This window comes from Dendrobates tinctorius, unplaced genomic scaffold, assembly GCF_039654945.1.
Source record: "Dendrobates tinctorius isolate UK_male_01 unplaced genomic scaffold, ASM3965494v1 ptg000126l, whole genome shotgun sequence".
Taxonomy (NCBI): domain Eukaryota; kingdom Metazoa; phylum Chordata; class Amphibia; order Anura; family Dendrobatidae; genus Dendrobates; species Dendrobates tinctorius.
Window position 1 is genome coordinate 3,644,295 of NW_027361794.1, and position 19,689 is coordinate 3,663,983.

Consider the following 19,689-nt stretch of genomic DNA (forward strand, 5'->3'; position numbering starts at 1 on the left):
TCACGTGGATGAGGATTATGTCTGTATTGGATCCTTTTATCCTCCAAGATATCGCGAATCTCCTCACACAGGGCCCAGTTTGTCATCCTCCGACTTCAGGCCTGGAGTTTGAAAGGTCGCAATTAATCCAAAAGGGCTTCTCGCCTTAGTCCCTACCCTTCTTCAGAGCAGGAAACCAATAAAGACTAGAATATATGGTAGGACTTGGACATAATACACTGTGTTCCAAATTATTATGCAAAAAATATTTCCTCATATTTTCTCTAAATTACCTATATGAATTGCAGTTATTATTTTCCAGTCATCTACTATTCTAGTATACCGTATATACTCGAATATAAGTCGAGATTTTCAGCCCAAAAAATTGGGCTGAAAGTCCCCCTCTCGACTTATATTCGAGTCATATACAAAGGGGTCGGAGGGGCCGGATGTTTCAGGTCATACTTACCCGTCCTGACGCTGTCTTGAGCCCCCAGCTTCTCCCCGTGCTCTCTCTTCCTGCCTTCAGCGGTCACGTGGTGCCGCTCATTAAAACTCATCAATATGCGCATATTGATGAGTTTTAATGAGCGGCACCACGTGACCGCTGAAGGCAGGAAGAGAGAGCGCGGAGAAGCTGGGGGCTCAAGACAGCGTCAGGACGGGTAAGTATAGCGATACTCACCTGTCCTGCGTCCACGGCTGCTTGCTGCTGTCTGTCATCGGTCAGTGACTTCAGACAGCAGAGGGCGCGGTGACGTGGTTAGTGCGCGCCGCGCCCCCTGCAGTCTGAACGTCACTGACTGATGACGTGCAGATAGCGGTGAGCAGCCATGGACGCAGGACAGGTGAGAATCTGACACCCAGCGACGGAGAGGTGAGTATGTCATTTTTTTTATTTTTACATGCAGCAGCAGCAGCAGCACATGGGGGAATAATCTAAGGAGCTTCTTATGGGGGCAGCATATGAGGGAACAATATGGAGCTTCTTGTGGGGGCAGCATATGGGGGAATAATCTGGAGCTTCTTGTGGGGGCAGCATATGGGGGAATAATCTGGAACTTCTTGTGGGGGCAGCATATGGGGGAATAATCTGGAGCTTCTTGTGGGGGCAGCATATGGGGGAATAATCTGGAGCTTCTTGTGGGGGCAGCATATGGGGGAATAATCTGGAGCTTCTTGTGGGGGCAGCATATGGGGGAATAATCTGGAGCTTCTTGTGGGGGCAGCATATGAGGGAACAATCTATGGAGCTTCTTATGGGAGCAGCATATGGGGGAATAATCTATGGAGCATTTCCCACCCTAGACTTATACTCGAGTCAATAAGTTCCCCCAGTTTTTTGTGGCAAAATTAGGGGGGTCGACTTATACTCGGATCGACTTATACTCGAGTATATACGGTAATTGCAATGTTTTTGAACAAAGTGCCTATGAAAACAGTATATTTTTAAAAATAATTAGCACTCAAAATGCATGTTCCAAATTATTATGCACAGCAGAGTTTTCAACCTTTTTATTTTTATTTTGAACAAAAAAATGGTCAATTGTGAAATTATAAGCACTATCAGCTTATTACAAAATGAAATCAAACAGTTTTCAAGTCAAAACTTTATTCTAGGTGATGTTACATTTGCACATAGGACCCCTTGTTCGAAAGAAGCTTCTGAACTCCCTCGTCCATTGAATTTGTCAGTTTTTGGATGGTTTGTGCTTCAATTGTTTTGCATGTGGACAGAATACCCTCTCAGAGCTGTTGCTTAGATGTGAACTGCCTCCCGCCATCATAGACACTCCTTTTGATGATGCTCCAGAGGTTCTCAATGGGGTTGAGGTCAGGGGAAGACAGTGGCCACACCATAAGTTTGTCCTCTTTTATGCCCATAGCAGCCAGAGATGCAGATGTGTTATTTGCAGCATGAGACGGTGCATTATTATGCATGAAAATGATCTTGCTGCGGAAAGCACGGTTCTTCCTCTTGAACCATGGCAGGAAGTGCTATTTTAGAAACTCCAAATAGATTATGGAGTTCATCTTTCCCCCTTCAGGGATCCTAAAGGGGCCGACAATCTCTCTCCCCATGATTCCTGCCCAAAACATTACTCCACCTCCTCCTTGTTAGCGCCTTAGCCGTGTTTTCATGGGGTGTCCATCAACCAGCCATCCTCCACTCCATCCATCTGGACCATCGAGCGTTGCACGGCACTCATCGGTGAACAAACCAGCGATCAGCACCAGCGACGCTGAGCGCCCGGCGTCGCTGTGTACTTTAGTTACCAGCGCGCTGATGCAGGGAGCTGGCAACTAAGGTACACATCGGGTTTCTAAGGGACGTGCGTCACTTTAGAAACCCGATGTGTACCTTAGTTACCAGCTCCCTGCATCAGCACGCTGGTAACTAAGGTACACAGAGGGTTTCTAAGCACAGCACCGTGCTTAGAAACCCTGCGTTTACCTTAGTTACCAGCTGATCGCTGGTCTCCCGCCTGTTACACGCAGCGATGCGTGCTGGCCAGCGGGAGACCAGCGATCAAAGAAATGTCCAGGGCTTTTCAAGAGCGATCAGCGATACCGGCAGGGGGGCCGGTCGCTGATCGCTGTCACACACACTGATCTCGCTGGTGAGATCGCTGTTGCGTCACAAAACTTGTGACTCAGCAGCGATCTAGCTAGCAAGATCGCTATGTGTGACAGGGCCCTAAGGCATCGACATGGTCTTCTCTTTCTACCTTCTATAAGCATTATCGACTTATTCTGTCTTCTTTTGATGACCTGTCCTTTGGGAGAAAGGTGTTACAAGTGGTGATCCCTCCCTAAGGTCCTTTGGCCTATATAAATCTCTCAGGTGATGCTGTCATGAGAAGGGGAAAAATCTTAGTTATTTACCGGTAACAGCATTTTACAGAGCCCATGACAGCACCCTTGTATTCCGTCTCTTTTTATCACTAGTTGGTGTACACTACATAGGGGTATTTAAGAAGAAATGTTGATTGGTGATGGTAGTGTTAATAACTGTCTAGAGGACCGCTGATGCTCTGAAACCCAACTGATGCAGAGGAGAGGTTTTATTCTTTTATTCAGTAGGCTTCCTGTCCTTGATGGGCGGATACCCTCTCTCAGGTTGCGATGTGATGAACTCTGTAAAATCCCATTACCGGCAAGTAATTTAAGATTTTTCCACTGACAGATGATGGACCTGTGTGGGGATTTTTGTTTTGCGGGATTAGAAAAAAATTTTGTTGCTATTATTTTCATCTACATAACCTTGTTTGGTGGATTTTTATTCCACATTTGGGAGGCAGAATGAACAAACAGTTGAACACCACGCTCCACTTGTTCATCCTGCTCTATTAGACTGTGGACTGTCATTGGCTTGGTAATTAATTCAATATTTTTACTTAACTTGCTATTTTAATGGACAGTTTAAGTAAAAATGTTAAAAAATAAAAAGATCACGGATATCTTATTAAAAATTTTTTTTTTTATTCTTGGCAGATGACTGTACCAGGAGATCAAAGGGACAGCTGACAACTTCAATTTTTAAATCAGATGATCTTGAGATCCCACAGAACACAGTTGAAGTGAATTCCATTACTCCCGATATACCTTCATCCCTTCATAGCAGAAATCTGTCATGTGATCTTTTGAAACAGGTCCTGTCTTCTGATTCATTACCGACCACTAAGCAAAACCAATTTCACAAAACATGCATTAAGAAACAAATTGCTCCTAAAGCAAAGCCATTTTCTCATTCACAATATGGAAATAGTTTTCCTGTCGAAAAGTCTTTTCTTAAACGTGGGAAATATTCTAACCACAAATCAAATCTTGTTAGTCACCAGAGAACACACATTGGGGAGAAGCCTTTTTCATGTTCAGAATGTGGGAAATGTTTCACAAAGAAATCAAATCTTGTTAGTCACCAGATTATTCACACAGGGGAGAAGCCTTTTTCATGTTCAGAATGTGGGAAATGTTTTTTATGGAAATCAAATCTTGTTAGTCACCAGCGAACTCACACAGGAGGGAAGCCTTTTTCATGTTCAGAATGTGGGAAATGTTTTAACCAGAAATCAGGTCTTGTTAGTCACCAGATGATTCACACAGGGGAGAAGCCTTTTTCATGTTCCGAATGTGGGAAATGTTTTAACAAGAAATCAAATCTTGTTAGTCACCAGCGAACTCACATAGGAGGGAAGCCTTTTTCATGTTCAAAATGTGGGAAATGTTTTTTATGGAAATCAAATCTCGTTAGTCACCAGCGAACTCACACAGGAGGGAAGCCTTTTTCATGTTCAGAATGTGGGAAATGTTTTAGACAGAAATTAGGTCTTATCAAACATCAGAGAACTCACACAGGGGAGAAGCCTTTTTCATGTTCCGAATGTGGTAAATGTTTTTATTGGAAAGAATATCTTGATAGGCACCAGAACACTCACACAGGGGAGAAGCCTTTTTCATGTTTAGAATGTGGGAAATGTTTTGTAGATAAATCAACACTTGCTACACATCAGAGAACTCACACAAAGGACAAGACCTTTTCCTGTTCAGAATGTGGGAAATGTTTTAACTGGAAAGCACATCTGGATAGACACTATAGAATCCATACAAGGGAGAAGCCTTTTTCCTGTTCAGAATGTGGAAAATGTTTTAACCGGAAAGGGTATCTTGTTATACACCAAAGAACCCACACAGGGGTGAAGCCTTTTTCTTGTTCAGAATGTGGGAAATGTTTTATAGAGAACTCAAGTCTTATCAGACATCAGAGAACTCACAATGGGGAGAAGTCTTTTTCATGTTCAGAATGTGGGAAATGTTTTACACGTAAATCAGCTCTTAATAAACATCAGGTAAGTCACACAAGGGAGAAGCCTTTTTCCTGTTCAGAAGGTTGGAAATGTTTTAATCAGGAATCAGCTTTGGGTAACCACCAGAGAACCCACTCAGGGAAGAAGCCTTTTTCCTGTCCAGAATGTGGGAAATGTTTTAAGCAGAAATGCCATGTTGTTATACACCAAAGAATCCACACAGGGGAGAAGCCTTTTTCCTGTCCAGAATGTGGGAAATGTTTTAAGCAGAAATGCCATGTTGTTATACACCAAAGAATCCACACAGGGGAGAAGCCTTTTTCATGTTCAGAATGTGAAAAATGTTTTATAGAGAATTCAAGTCTTATCAGACATCTGAGAACTCACACAGGAGAGAAGCCTTTTTCATGTTCAGAATGTGGGAAATCTTTCACACAGAAATCAACTCTTAATAAACATCAGAAAAGTCACACAGGGGAGAAGGCTTTTTCATGTTCTTAATGTGGGAAATGTTTTACACCGAAATCAACTCTTAATAAATATCAGGGGAGAAGCCTTTCTCAGTGTTCAGAATGTTTTAAGTGTTTTAAACAAAAATTGTATCTTAAAGGGGTTGTCCACTACTACTGGGACAACTTTTTGTCATTCCTCAGGTTTGACCTTGATAAAGTAAAAACACTCATTCTCACCTCCTGTTTTAAGGCCGTTCCATTGGCACTCACTTTCACAAGGCACAGGTCAAGTTGTTAAATCACACAATGTATGCTCCCAATCATTGATCGCTTCACTGTCCCCACCTTCAGATGTATTGAGCATCAACAGAAAGCCTGGGCTTCGACTACTCTGACTCCCTCTTATTGTTCAATTTGTCTAAAGGTGGGAACAGTGATGCCAGCATTGGTTGGGCACAGTGCTCACATGATACAACAACCTCACATGAGACCCAGGAATGCAAGTGCCAACACCGCTGGAATGGCGGCAGCATGGGAGGTGAATAGAAGTGTTTTTCTTTTAAAAGGACCAAACAGGAGGAATGATAAGGGGTTGTCCAATTAAACTTCAAAAATCCCACACAGAGAGAAGTCATTATCATACCTAGAGTATCAAAAATGAATTACTGGTAAATCATATTTCGTTGACCATCAAAAATAACTGACAGGGAGAAACTATATATGTTATTGACAAATTGTACAAAAAATATAGCAGACAGTCATATAATTAAATTAGAAAGGGAAATTAGAATGTGCCATATTTTTGGACTATAAGACACACTTTATCAAGAAAAAAATCTCACTCTTTTGTCATTCTCTCCGCCCATCAGTGCACCCGTGACGTGATTGTTGGTCACAGATGTGTTGTCATGACAGCTGGGGGTCAGCTGATGACCCCCGCACTTGTCATTATAGAGCTCCTTCGAAACCCTGCCGGTGGCTGGGCTTCAAAAGAGACCTTGATTTCTGCTATATGCATATAGCACAAGTGATCAATCGCATTTTCAAGTCCCCCTAAGGGGGCTAACAATTGCAGTAAAAGATAAAAAATTATGGTTTAAAAAAAAAAACATTTTAACGTTCAAATCAAACCCCTTTTCCGTCATTGAAAATAAAGATATTTAAAGAATGAAAAAAATACATGTGTTATCGCCAAGTTCAGAAAAGTCAGTTCTATCAAAATATAAAGACAATTAACTCGATTGGTTTACACCATAAAATGAAAAAAATAAATATTAAAGAGCACCAAGATTACTTTTTTTTTTGGTCTCCGCAATTATTCCACAAACAAAGCTATAACAAGCAAATAAAAAGTCACATCAATCTCAAAACAGAACTAATAAATACATTATCTCACTCCGCAAAAAATAAGCCATCATACAGCTCCATCGGCTAAAAATTAAAAATGCTATGGGTCTCGGAAAATGGCGACACAACCCCAAATTTTTTTTTTACAGCTAAAATCATTTTAAAAATGGACACGTTTTGCATTGCTGTAATCGTATTGAATTGTATTTTTTTTTTTTTCGCATTTTCACTGAGCCTTGAATTTTTCCCCTTTCTCCAGTACACTGTGTGGTAAAATGAATGGTGTAATTCAAAAGTACAACTCATTCCACAAAAAAAGAATGCTCTCATATGTCTATGGGGACAGAAAAGTAAGGCCAGGGTTACACTGGCGAGGAATACGGACGAGTGAGACACACGGACAAATTATTCTCTATGGGTTTGCTCCCAACAGCCGTATATTTCACCGGCGTATTCTACGGTCCGTGCCAATCGCAGCATGCTGCGATTGTCATCGTACTACGCCCGTAGTACGCCAATGAAAGTCTATGGGTGCGCAAAAAATACGCATTACACACGGACCACACGTGTGACTTGCGAGAAATACGCACCCGATGTCTTTTAGAAAAGCCGTCAATTCAGTGCGCTATACAGTAAACTCACACTGACAGGTTTAATAAAGAAACGAAAGAATAGATATATACACAAAGAATACATATAGAATATATATACATACATACATACATGTCATTGTGACAAACATATATATATATTTATATTTCACAGAGTTCTTCATAGCAGAATAGCCGCTAATTAAATTGCTGGCTTCTATCAAATCCTTCCTCAACCCCACATGAAATGACACATGGTTTACATTCAGTAAAGCATTTAATTTCATGTTTTTTAATATGGCCCTGACTAATAATTAGATGAGGGTTTGTGTACAAAATTTGGGAGTTGTAGTTGTAATTTTAAGGGGTTAATTCGTTGTTATAAAATGCGTGGGCTTCCCATTGCCCTATAGTGGTGGCGAGTGGGTTAATCTAACAAAGGGTTAATGTCACCATTCGATTGTAAGGTGACATTAACCCTTTGTTAGATTAACCCATTCGCCAACGCTACAGGGCAATGGGAAACCCACACATTAATTAACAACGAATTAACCCCTTTAAATAACAACTACAACTCCCAAATTTTGCACACAAACCCTCATCTAATTATTAGTCAGGGACATATTAAAAAACATGAAATGAAATGCTTTACTGAATCCGCAGGTCAAATGTGCACCGTCTGCACAGACCCTAAGTGTGGTCGCACTAGTGACTTATATAGAGGTAAAATTATGTTCTCCTCATGAGCATCTATGCCTCTTTTAATGCATCCCATTATTTTATTTGCCTTTGCAGCAGCTGCCTGACACTGGCCACTAAATGTGAGTTTGTCGTCCACCCATTCATCCAGGTCTTTTTCAGTGACAGTTTTGCCCAGTGTTTTACAATTAAGCACATAATTATACATCTTGTTTGTTCTACCCAAGTGCATGACCTTACATTTATCCCCACTAAAGCTCATTTGCCATTTATCAGCCCAATCTTCTAGTTTACATAAATCCTCCTGTAATATAAAATTGTCCTCCTCTGTACTGATTAACCTGAAGAGTTTAGTGTCATCTGCAAATATTGAAATTCTACTTTCTATGCCCCCTAAAAGGTCATTAATAAATATGTTAAAAAGAAGCGGGCTCAAAACTGACCCCTGTGGTACCCCACTGCTAACCGTGACCCAGTCCGAGTGTGCTCCATTAATAACCACCCTTTGTTTCCTATCCCTGAACCAGCTCTTAACCCACTTACACATAATTTCCTCTATCCCCATTGTTCTCATTTTATGTATCAACCTTTTGTGTGGCACCGTTTATCAAAAGCTTTTGAAAAGTCCATGTACACCACGTCCACTGCATTCCCTTGGTCCAGTCCGGAACTTACCTCTTCATAAAAGCTTATCAGATTAGTCTGATAGGAACGGTCCCTCGTAAACCCATGTTGATATTGGGTCATGAGGTTATTCTTCAGATACTCCAGTATAGTATCTCTTAGAAAACCCTGCAGGATTTTACCCACAGTTGAGGTTAAGCTTACTGGCCTATAATTTCCAAGTTCAGTTTTTGTCCCCTTTTTGAATATTGGCACCACATTTGCTATACTCCAGTCCTGTGGTACAGACCCTGTTATTATGGAATCTTTAAAGATTAAGAATATTGCTCTACCTATGACTGTACTTAATTCCTGCAGTATTCAGGGGTGTATCCCATTCGGGCCCGGGGATTTGTCAATTTTAGTGATTTTTAGACGCCGCCGTACTTCCTGCTGGGTTAAGCAGGTGACATTTAATGGAGAATTTTTATCACTGATCCTGTTATGTGTCATGGGATTTTCTTGCGTAAATACTGTTGAAAAAAAGTCATTTAGCATATTGGCTTTTTCCTCATCCACCATTTCACCCAGACTATTTTTAAGGGGGCCAGCACTATCATTTTTTAGCTAGGGGTTACAATTTTTTAGTTGTCTCTTGTTTCCATGATATCAAAGAGTTTTACTTTTACTTCTACATATAATTAAAGTTTTAGTACTTTGAAACATTATTACTTTTGCAAATATAAAGATGCAGAATATTTTGTTATGCCAATTTTCTGATATGTATTTACTGGAAACTTAGCAACAATTCAAATAACTAAAACCTGTCTAAACAGTATTGCAAATAATAAACAGATACAGAAATTGCACTACAACATTTGCTCCTCATTCATTAACAATTTGTTTTTTGCTCGTCTCTTGTACTCCTGCATCGGTTCATCTGTTAAAATTCTCCAACAGTAATCTGCAATCATTGATGGATTTCATTTTCCTTGATATCTTTTCTCCACAGCCACAATTTCTTGGGGAAATCTTTTACCGTGCTCGTTGCTCACTTCTCCACAGTTTGGTGCAAAGAAAGTCTAGATGTGAATGTAAGAAATGAATCTTGATGTAATGTAAGAAATGAATCTTGAAGGGCATGTTACATCCAAGATCCTTGTTTTGAGGAGATTTTCGACCAACTCTTCATAGTTATCTGCTCTTAGAGTTTCCTGAAAAATGAGTTACCACTAATGTCATCGCTACCTATGCAGCCTTTTTTTTCCCATACAACAAATGGAGAAACTCCTCCTCTAGAAAAGCTTACGAATCTGAGGTCAATAAATAATCCTTTCTTCATCTTTTCTTCACTTAACCTTGGAAATTTATCATTGAGATACTTGACTGCTTTTGCATTTTTGTCCATTGCCTTTACAAAGTTCTTCATTAGGCCCAATTTGATATGCAATGGTGGTAACAAAATCTTATGTGGGTCAAGTGAATATTGGAGAGGACAGTCTCTTTTATTGTAGTGATATTCTGTTGCAATACTTTCCCACTCACACAGAAAGTAACAGTACTTTGTTTATCCACCCTGGAAACCAAGTAAGAGGGCAACCACCTTGACGCCATGTGAGAACAAGCAGATAGAGAAGCTCCTGCCTAACTGCTAGCTATTTTTCCAGGACCTGAGGATCATCCTGAAAATCGCCATACATTTGAGGTACTTTGCTCCAGAGTAAAAAAAATAGAAAATTCTTACAATTTGAGAGTCCTCAGTGGCTGATGCCATATTTTCAGTTAGCCCTTAAAAGGTAACAAATTGCCAGCATTCGAGACTACTCAGGTCACTTCATCAGGCATAGCATAACACAATCTGAAGTCTCATATTTATTCACAAGAGGATATAGGAATAATGCAATAGATAAGACAAGTGACACGAAGCAGAACTGTCAATTTGGGAAGGGGATAAAACAGCTTTGGCCATAATTATTGGAACAATTCATAGATAAGAAGTGTGAAAATTTTATTTTCCTGTGATTGAGGTTTGCTCCATGATTGTGATGCCCCCAAATAGCTTCTTAGTTTATGTAGAAAAACATAAATCCATGTGACACATTCATTCTTAAGTTTGGCAAAGGTTGTCATAAGTTTTTACTCTGTATTTTTTCTCTCTTAGATTTGAAGTTACCTTTTCAATACAAGTACTTTCATATCCATGGTGCTTTGATCAGGTATGCAAAAATGTTTGTCCACAGGTAGACCTATTCTTTTTTTTCTTTTATTTTGTGGCAATGAGAAGTAAGCCTTGTACTTAGTTTTTGCCCTGTCTCCCCTACATACAGACACCCAGCTGAGCATTTGGTACATATAATTAAGTATACTACATTAGATGTGTTTCAGCTGACAGTACTTGGGATTGTGCAGTCCTAATGTGAGTAGTGGATTTTTATTTTGTCCATGGTCATTATAAATGGACAGGTTTTAATTTTTTTCTGGTTGCAGAAAAGGTACCATTTATCTGTTGGAGAGGACAGGGAGCTTTTGACAATACTGCTTCTTAGATATGGGCTCTGTCTAAAACACAGAAGTAGGGGATCTGGAAATATAGATTGTAATTGGGCATCTTTTTCTAATAAAGGTTGTAGTTTTCATGAAGCTCCCCTTAGTACCTCCAGATTTGCCTTGTAGACGACTGCTAGAGGCACCTGGTTGCTTTCTTGTCTAGTTTTGTAATATAGAAGATGATCCCTTGATATTCTGGTGGCTCATGCAATCTTGTTTTCAATTATTTTTGGATGGTAGACCTGGGTCAAAAAAGTTTTCCGAGGCTACCAAGGTGTTTGTCCATTGGGTTGTAACATATCCGATTGTATCTAATGACTTGGCTACAGACAATCTTTTTTTTTTCTTTTTTTTTTTTAAACTCGCTGAAATTATTAATCAGGTCTTATACCTTAGCCTCTCCCCCTGTAGGCTGTAGAACGAACTCATATTGTGCCGACTTGTCCTCTTCCTCCTGGGATTCCACCAAGATCTGTGCTGGCTGGGACAGACGTATTATCCTGTGACAGGCAAGAGATCACCCAGATCTAATGATTAATGGATCCAAAATTTCCATCTTTCCAGATTATTCTATGGAAGTGTAGAAACAAAGAGCCACATTCTTTATGATCAAAAAACATCTAAGAGAGATGCACATTCCATATTTGATTATATACAATGCCTAGATAAAAGGTGGTTGCCGGATGTACTGTGCACTTTTTTTCAAGATTCAAAAGAAGCCATTCACTGCATGGATATTAATGAGTGTTATGACCTGACATGGGTTGGAGTAGTGATATTGCAACCACTAAGGGTCACCACCAGGAGGTTGCGTAGTCAGGAATCACCCAGAGGCCGGTACATGGGAGCAGCAATATAGTTTGATGAGGCTCAATAATCACGGCAAGGAAGGAAGTGCAATTCCAGATTTATGTAGGGAGTTCAACTAAGGGTGTCATGGGGCAGTAGTGGGAAAACAGGAGACGTGGAACCTGGGCCCCTGAACTGCCCCTCAGGCTAAGGAGGTGCCCTGACTTTCCTTAACTTGGGGGTATACTTGATGGTAGTGAGGCCCAAGTCCCCGACCTGTCCCTATCTCCTGTTTAGCCCTGAGCTAAACCCTCAATCCCCTCCCCAGGAGGTGAGCCAGGGAATAAAGTGAACTGCACCAATAACACAAAAGGAAAGATAAAACGGACACCACGGGGTTAAAGCAACTAAAAACCAAAACTTAGCTTTATCTGCTGACAATACTCCAAGCAGCAGAGTAAGGCACCCGATCAGCATCCAGCAGCAACACCACTGCTCCAGATAAGCTGAACCCCCTCTGCACCAGGTAGGTCCAGTCTTCACCAAGGTTGGTTAGCAAATGACCAGTATTACCAACAGTGAATTGCAGCACCAGGTGGCCTTATAAAGGGAAGTGGGAGTAGTCACCACCTGCTGACTAACTAAACATGTAGTAACACCAGCGGCCACCGGGGGTAAAAACCAAGCAGCTGACCAACTACAGTTGTAGTAACACCAGCGACCACCGAGGGCAAAAACCCTCAAGGGCCAGAAAGGAAAAAGGTTTATATAAGAGAATAAATCAAATAATACATATTGCCTGTTAATTTGTACTTCCAATATACACATAAAAAACAAAGAAAAACCGGAAGCTTTTTACCATAGAATTTATCCAAAGTTTATTTTACTCAATATTATGCAACAATGCAAAAAGGGGACAACAAATACAAAAAAAAGCCTCAAAAATTCATGGTATAGACAGACAGAAAATATTCCTTGCACAAAGTGACATAAAAAGGCCAAATAGTAGAATAAATAGTAGTTATAAGGTGCAAAAAAATGCCTCCTAATCTTACATTCACATGCCTAAACAAAAGAATAGCTGGTAAATTGTGGCACTAGGTTCCCATTATTTAATAAATAAGGTGCATGTGCAGCAATAAGAGAAATTCTCAAAAGTAGATCAATTAAGGGGTTAATCCCTTCTTAGAAAGCTTATGTCATTAAATATAGTGCATATACTAAAAATAAGAGAAAGTCTCGAAGGTATCTAGTGCAAGAGTAATAGAGGGGTTAATCCCTTGTAAAAATGCTCATATTAAAACAGACTTTAGTAAGTCAAAGGGTTAATGTGCTAAAATAGAAGTCTCTATCTCTACCTGAGAGCAGCAAGCACCCCAACGCGCGTTTCACACATCCCCTGGACAAAGCCAAGTGCATGATTATTCTGTTATGAATTGACCTGGGTTGGAGTTATGGTATTGCAACCACTAGGGGCAGAACCAGCAGGTAGCGAAGTCAGGAATCACCCACATGTCAGTACACAAGAGCAGTAGTATATTGGACAGGGAAGCAGATGAAAGGAGAGCTTGACTAAAGGCTGGAGCTCAATAATCTCTCAAGGAAGTGCAATGCCAGGTTACGTAGGGAGTTCAATCAAGAGATTACAGGGTGGATCCAATCAGGAGTGCAGGGTGTAGGTGATCAGAATGTTGCGACATCTTGTGCTTGAGGTAGATCAAGACAAAAAAACAGGGTTAATTACGGCGACCGCCTTTTATGGCTGAATGAACCTAGGGCCTAGTTTCCTAGAAGGAATCGTCAATTTAATTTTCCTGCTGAACAGTCAAACATAAACATTCACGCACAGGTCTGGTTTGTCTGAACCTGACAAACATTTTTTTTAATCACGCACTTGAAGAGCGAAGTCTTATTCTTTCCATGAACGAACAGCTCCCGGATTGCCACTGACCTTTCCACCAAGACCTCTGCCACGATCGGGTGATTGTCTTGTTCCGCGCTTAGCACACACTCTTCCTCAGCTTTACACTCTTCAAGACCCCTTGCTAAGATGGGCATTTGCAGCTCCGCCTTGTTACCACTCGGGCACGGCCACTGTAAGTCTTCCACCACCAACTTCTCTTGCAGAAGACCTCTTAATGCTTCTCTGAGCACTTTCACATCTTCCCTTAAGGCCTTATTCACATTTTGCCATGTTGACAGGTGACCTCTGAGCTCAGAGACTTCCTTCTCCAGCTCATCCACTCTGTACTCAGCCGCTTGTCTCAGGGGCTTTTCTTATTCGACATTCTCTTTTATTGTCCCTTTAAGCATCTCTAAAGAATCACTGTTTTTGTTCCTAGACCCCAAAGCTGTGTTTTCCTCAGATTTCTGGTCTCTCAGATGCTTTAATTCGGCCGGTAAAACTGTCACCTTTTGCTTCTCACGAGACAACTCTTTTAGCGAGGTCCTGGAACTCCTGTGTTTCCTTCTCTCCAAGTTGAGCCTTGACTGCCGAGAGCTCGGCCTCCAGGTGATGCGCCTGATCCAACTGCGCGGAGTTGGCAACTTCCATACTCATGACCTTCAAACTCTCATTCGCCAGCTGTTGACAGACCTCATCGCGTTCTTTCTCCAAGCTTTGGACGTGCACTTCTACCTGGCGGATACTGTCGGCTCGCTCTTTGCACGTGCACATTTCCTTGCTCAGCTTGTCGATTTGATCCTCTGGTTGTCGGGTGATAGCGGTCGAATTGGACAGTTTCCCCTGCAGGCTCTCTATTTTGTCTTGGAGTTGTTCTCCAACTGCGACTTTAGCTGTTGGAACCCTACCACCACCCTGGGTCAGTTTTATATTTCACACGTCCTCGACTACCCCAGTGCTGGGTTTTGTCAGTGGTAAAGTGACCTCTTTCTCAAGGACATTATCCTTGTTGGCACCTGTCCCTGTCTCCTCTTTATTTATCTTCTCAGAGGGTGCCATTTGTTCATCCCCTTTTCGTCCTTTACGTCTCCGGCAACGGGAGGAAGACTTGTCATTTGTACTTGAGTCAGCCTTACTGCCCTCTTTTCTGCTTGCATCACCGTCTGAATGGGAGTAACCCCCACCCGATCGGTCATCCTGGAACCAGCAGTCCCCACTGCTAATGGTGTCGGACCCCATTCCTGGAGGTTCCCCTTCTTCAATGGTCACACTTTTTGTCACCTCTGCCAAGTCCCAGAGTTGGTCAGACCCACACTTCCGTCCGGTCATGCTTTCTGGAATGGCTGCCACCGTCATCCTGACTTCACCTTGTGGAGCACTGTCATTCCACTGTGTCAGTGCTTCTGACCGCACAACATCGTACTCAGCCCTAATGGTTGCTACTGGCAATAGCACATCACAGTCACCCCCGGAGTCTGTCTCATCAATTTTGGGAGGTATTCCTGCCTTAAACTACGCAACCCCATCAGCAGAGAGCCCTCCATCCTCCTGTTGTAGAGGAGCTCCCCTTTCCCACAAGTCTGAGAACAACCTAGAGTCCCCCCACCTACTATCACCGGACAGGTTAAGTTCGGGACTATAGCGACATCATGGAATGCAATGTCCCTGGTAGTCTCAAGGATCAATCTGGCCACTGGGTAGTCCTTAGTGCCCCCATGGACGCAGATGACCTCGATCTTCCTTTGGGGTATTACCCATCTAGTGGGCGCAGCCCTCACTAGGGTTAGCAAGCTCCTAGAGTCGACCAGACCTAACATATCAAAAAAAAAGACGAGAAGCCAGCATTGCCAAGGTCAGAACGCATAACATAAAGTGCATTTGCACATAACATCTAACTGTATTCAAAATGAGATATTTAGCAAAAAAATTGATCAATTCAATTGAGCCACCCCGCCCCGCCAAGGCAATCTCATGTGGGGGGTCCTACTCTACGTTTTTAATAAACACTGTGCCATTACGGCCTCCTAGATACATTAAAAGCAAGACCACTTTAAATGCAATCCGTACCTGAGCATTTCTGGATCGCTCCCATGATGCCAGAAAAGGCAAGTGCGGATGAAGGCCAACCAGGTCTGAATGCAGACGTGTCAGGTTTAGCCTCCACACTTTGCCTGACCAGCAAGCATAGATGAAGGGCAATGCAGGTTCAGATACAGGTGCACAATTAAATAAAGCTTGGGGCAGGGTGGGGCTGCTGTGTATGTGTGCACAGCAGCCTAGATCCATCACAGTGAACACAGAAAAAATGGCGAACACAACCCAGCGCGCACGGCAACAGTGGTGGTCAGCCACATACCAATGTACAAAAAAAAAAAGAGAAGCCAGCGTTGCCAAGGTCAGAACGCATAACATAAAGTGCATTTGCACACAACATCTAACTGTATTCAAAATGAGAGTAGGACCCCCCCACATGAGATTGCCTTGGCGCGGCGGGGTGGCTCAATTGAATTGATCAATTTTTTTGCTAAATATCTCATTTTGAATACAGTTAGATGTTATGTGCAAATGCACTTTATGTTATGCGTTCAGACCTTGGCAACGCTGGCTTCTCTTTTCTTTTTTTGTACATTGGTATGTGGCTGACCACCACTGTTGCCGTGCGCGCTGGGTTGTGTTCGCCATTTTTTCTGTGTTCACTGTGATGGATCTAGGCTGCTGTGCACACATACACAGCAGCCCCACCCTGCCCCAAGCTTAATTTAATTGTGCACCTGTATCTGAACCTGCATTGCCCTTCATCTATGCTTGCTGGTCAGGCAATGTGTGGAGGCTAAACCTGACACGTCTGCATTCAGACCTGGTTGGCCTTCATCCGCACTTGCCTTTTCTGGCATCATGGGAGCGATCCAGAAATGCTCAGGTACGGATTGCATTTAAAGTGGTCTTGCTTTTAATGTATCTAGGAGGCCGTAATGGCACAGTGTTTATTAAAAACGTAGAGTAGGACCCCCCACATGAGATTGCCTTGGCGCGGCGGGGTGGCTCAATTGAATTGATCAATTTTTTTGCTAAATATCTCATTTTGAATACAGTTAGATGTTATGTGCAAATGCACTTTATGTTATGCGTTCTGACCTTGGCAACGCTGGCTTCTCTTTTCTTTTTTAGACCTAACATATCCTCCTCATTCACCCACAGGGCACACTCACGTAAACTTGCCAGGTGGGTAGTTCATATAACAGACGGGACACACATAGTACACTTGCACCTGGCAACAGTTCATCTGCGCCATCCCTTTAACTTTGGGATGCTCTGCCCCTTTTGGGTAACTACCATTCCCCGGGACTCCTCCCCCTTTTGGGCAACTTCTCTTTTTGGATACCGCCCCCTTTTGGACTCCACCCCTTTTTTGGCAACCATTTCTGTTTGGGTCACTGCTCCCTTTTGGGACACAACCCCTCTTAGAGACAGGTACATCACCCCTCTCTGGGAACACCCTGTGGACTCCCCCACGGCACTTTCAAGCCCCAGTTTGCACAGTACACCAATATGTCTCTGGGCTTGCACTGGCCCTTTAAGAGCTCGTATGACCTGGACCACTAATGTCCTTATGACATCTCAACAGCTCTTACTGGCACTGCCATAGCTCCTGCTGCAGTCACAAACCGCCTGCACCTCCGGCTGCTGATCACAAGCCGCTGCTGCTACTGCAGCTCCTGCTGCTGCAGAACCTCTTGCTTAAGCCACTGAAACTGCAGCTCCTGCAGAACCTCTTGCTGCAACTTCAGCTCTTCTCCACAAGGCTCTGCATGGCTCCACACCGCGTTCTTTTGGACCCGCCGAACCACAGCAAATCTTCATAACCCCGCCGAGTTACCGCCAGAAGCTTGTAATCTTCGTGGACCCACCGATTCACAGCAAACTTCAAACTTCATAAGCCTGCCGAGTTACAGCCAGATGCTTGTAATCTTCGTGGCCCTGCCAAGCCACAGCAAGCTGTCCTGAAAAAATTTTCGTGCTTCCTGGACCATGCCCACTGGTTAGCACCACATGTAAGACAGTGCTTACTGCATGTGTTGGGGGACACTAGCTTGGCAGCGGGATGAAGGCACACAGTAATGGTTTTCTCACATAAACAAGTCCATGCGGTTTATTATGCAATCATAAACCGTACCACAAAGAGTCCATTACATACATCACCGGAACATAACATTAAGCTTGGAGTTCTCTAAACATGCTGGACCATACGCCATCCAGTTCTCATGGGTGACCGCACAGTTCATTAACTGAACTTTGTCAATGCACACAGTTTCCCCATACTCTGGGTTACCTTTCAGGAGCTCCTCCCTATGCTGACTCATCAGTCCACGAGGAAGCTGCCTAACTTGGATCACCGTCCTGGACAGGGCCTTGCTCACCAGGCCACCCGACAGTCCAGATCCTCAGCAGGTCAGTAGCTCCCTCAACGCAGTAGCCATCACAGGCTCTGCACATACATGGTCTTGAGGTCCAAGGCCTCTCCATGTGCTATTCAGGAAGTTAGGACCTTCCAACACACAGGCCTTCCAGGACCTTACTCACTGACCATTCAGGTCCATACACTCTCCACATGTGACCAAAACCCAGGTCACATTATGTACCTGTAACCACCCCTACAGGTAGGCGGTGTATGTGTGGTTAGTCATTCTCGCCCCACTCTCTGACCAACCCTATAAGCCCCCCTATTATAACTAAGCAAAACATAAACTCTTGTGGAACTACAAGTCCCAGAGCAACTACATTTCGGGCTTACAGTGCAGACTTCCTCTGCGACACATTCCGGCCATTTACAATAATGCCAGTCCCTATCTCACCATCACAATTATGCCTCCGTGCATATCCTGAGATGCACATACAGCGCCCCCTAGCTGTAACGGGTCACTGCCTCACAACACTTTTTTTTAACACTTTGTCCCATTACATCACCTCTCTTAGGATTCTTCACTTCACCTCATGCACTTTGTTATACGTGTTTAGCACTTGGTGTCACTTTTACTTTAGTTAATTTTTTGTGGGATCACATTTGGTACTTTTCATATTCCATGTTTCTTGTATTAATATTAGTTTATTTTTTCAGTATATCCCTTAGTTATTTTTGTATTTTTTTTCTGTTCTCTAAGTATGGGGCTCACATGAGAGGTGTATATGGTAATGAATATACAGGTCCTTCTCACAAAATTAGAATATCATCCAAAAGTTAATTTATTTCAGTTCTTTAATACAAAAAGTGAAACTCGTATAATATATAGAGTCATTACATAGTGATCTATTTCAAGTGTTTATTTCTGTTAATGTTGATGATTATGGCTTACAGCCAATGAAAACCCAAAACTCATTTTCTCAGTAAATTAGAATACTTTATAACACCAGCTTGAAAAATGATTTTTAAATCTGAAAAATCTTAAATGTAGTGATGATATATCAATAGCCATACTATATATAATGGTGTTATAATATTGAATGTGGTCCTCCATTTGCATACTCTGTTTAGGATCTATTTGTTTTTAATATTCTAATTTAATTAACTTTGTATTATCAAAACTTTTTTTTTTTTGTGGTATTCAAAGCATTTCCTTAGCTGTCTATTTTAAAGCAGAAAAAAATGGCAGCTCCTAAACCGCTCCTAAACCATAATTCAACTCCAATTGGGCATAAAAATTGCAATATAATCATAACAGAACCTGGAGAAAAAAAAGAATTTGTAAAGAACTGTCCAAGAAGCAGGGACACACTTCTTCCCATATACTCATGGATCACTGTGTTTTTGAAGAATTACGTGTGCCTTATAAACTGTGTCTTTATGTGTTATACCGAGGTTGCCATGGCAGGGGACGGCCATGTTTGAGGATGGGGGAGTATAAGGAGGCGGCAGGCCCCCTCTGTGCACCCTATCCTCCTCCCGTATGACCCCTATGCATTTCATATACATATAT

General features: G+C 42.3%; 2 protein-coding genes across 2 annotated transcripts in view; one reads left to right on the plus strand and one right to left on the minus strand.

Moving 5' to 3' along the window:
• LOC141047228 (uncharacterized) overlaps nt 1-5,345 on the plus strand; it is a 39,551-nt gene extending 34,206 nt beyond the window's left edge. The window contains exon 7 of the mRNA XM_073542186.1: nt 3,475-5,345. Within this exon, the coding sequence (XP_073398287.1) occupies nt 3,475-5,288 (1,814 nt within the window). The 3' untranslated portion in view covers nt 5,289-5,345. The remainder of the gene's footprint in view (nt 1-3,474) is intronic.
• The window catches only part of LOC141047266 (uncharacterized), an 801,716-nt gene that overhangs the window by 283,016 nt on the left and 499,011 nt on the right, over nt 1-19,689 (minus strand). The gene's annotated exons all lie outside the window — the stretch shown is intronic.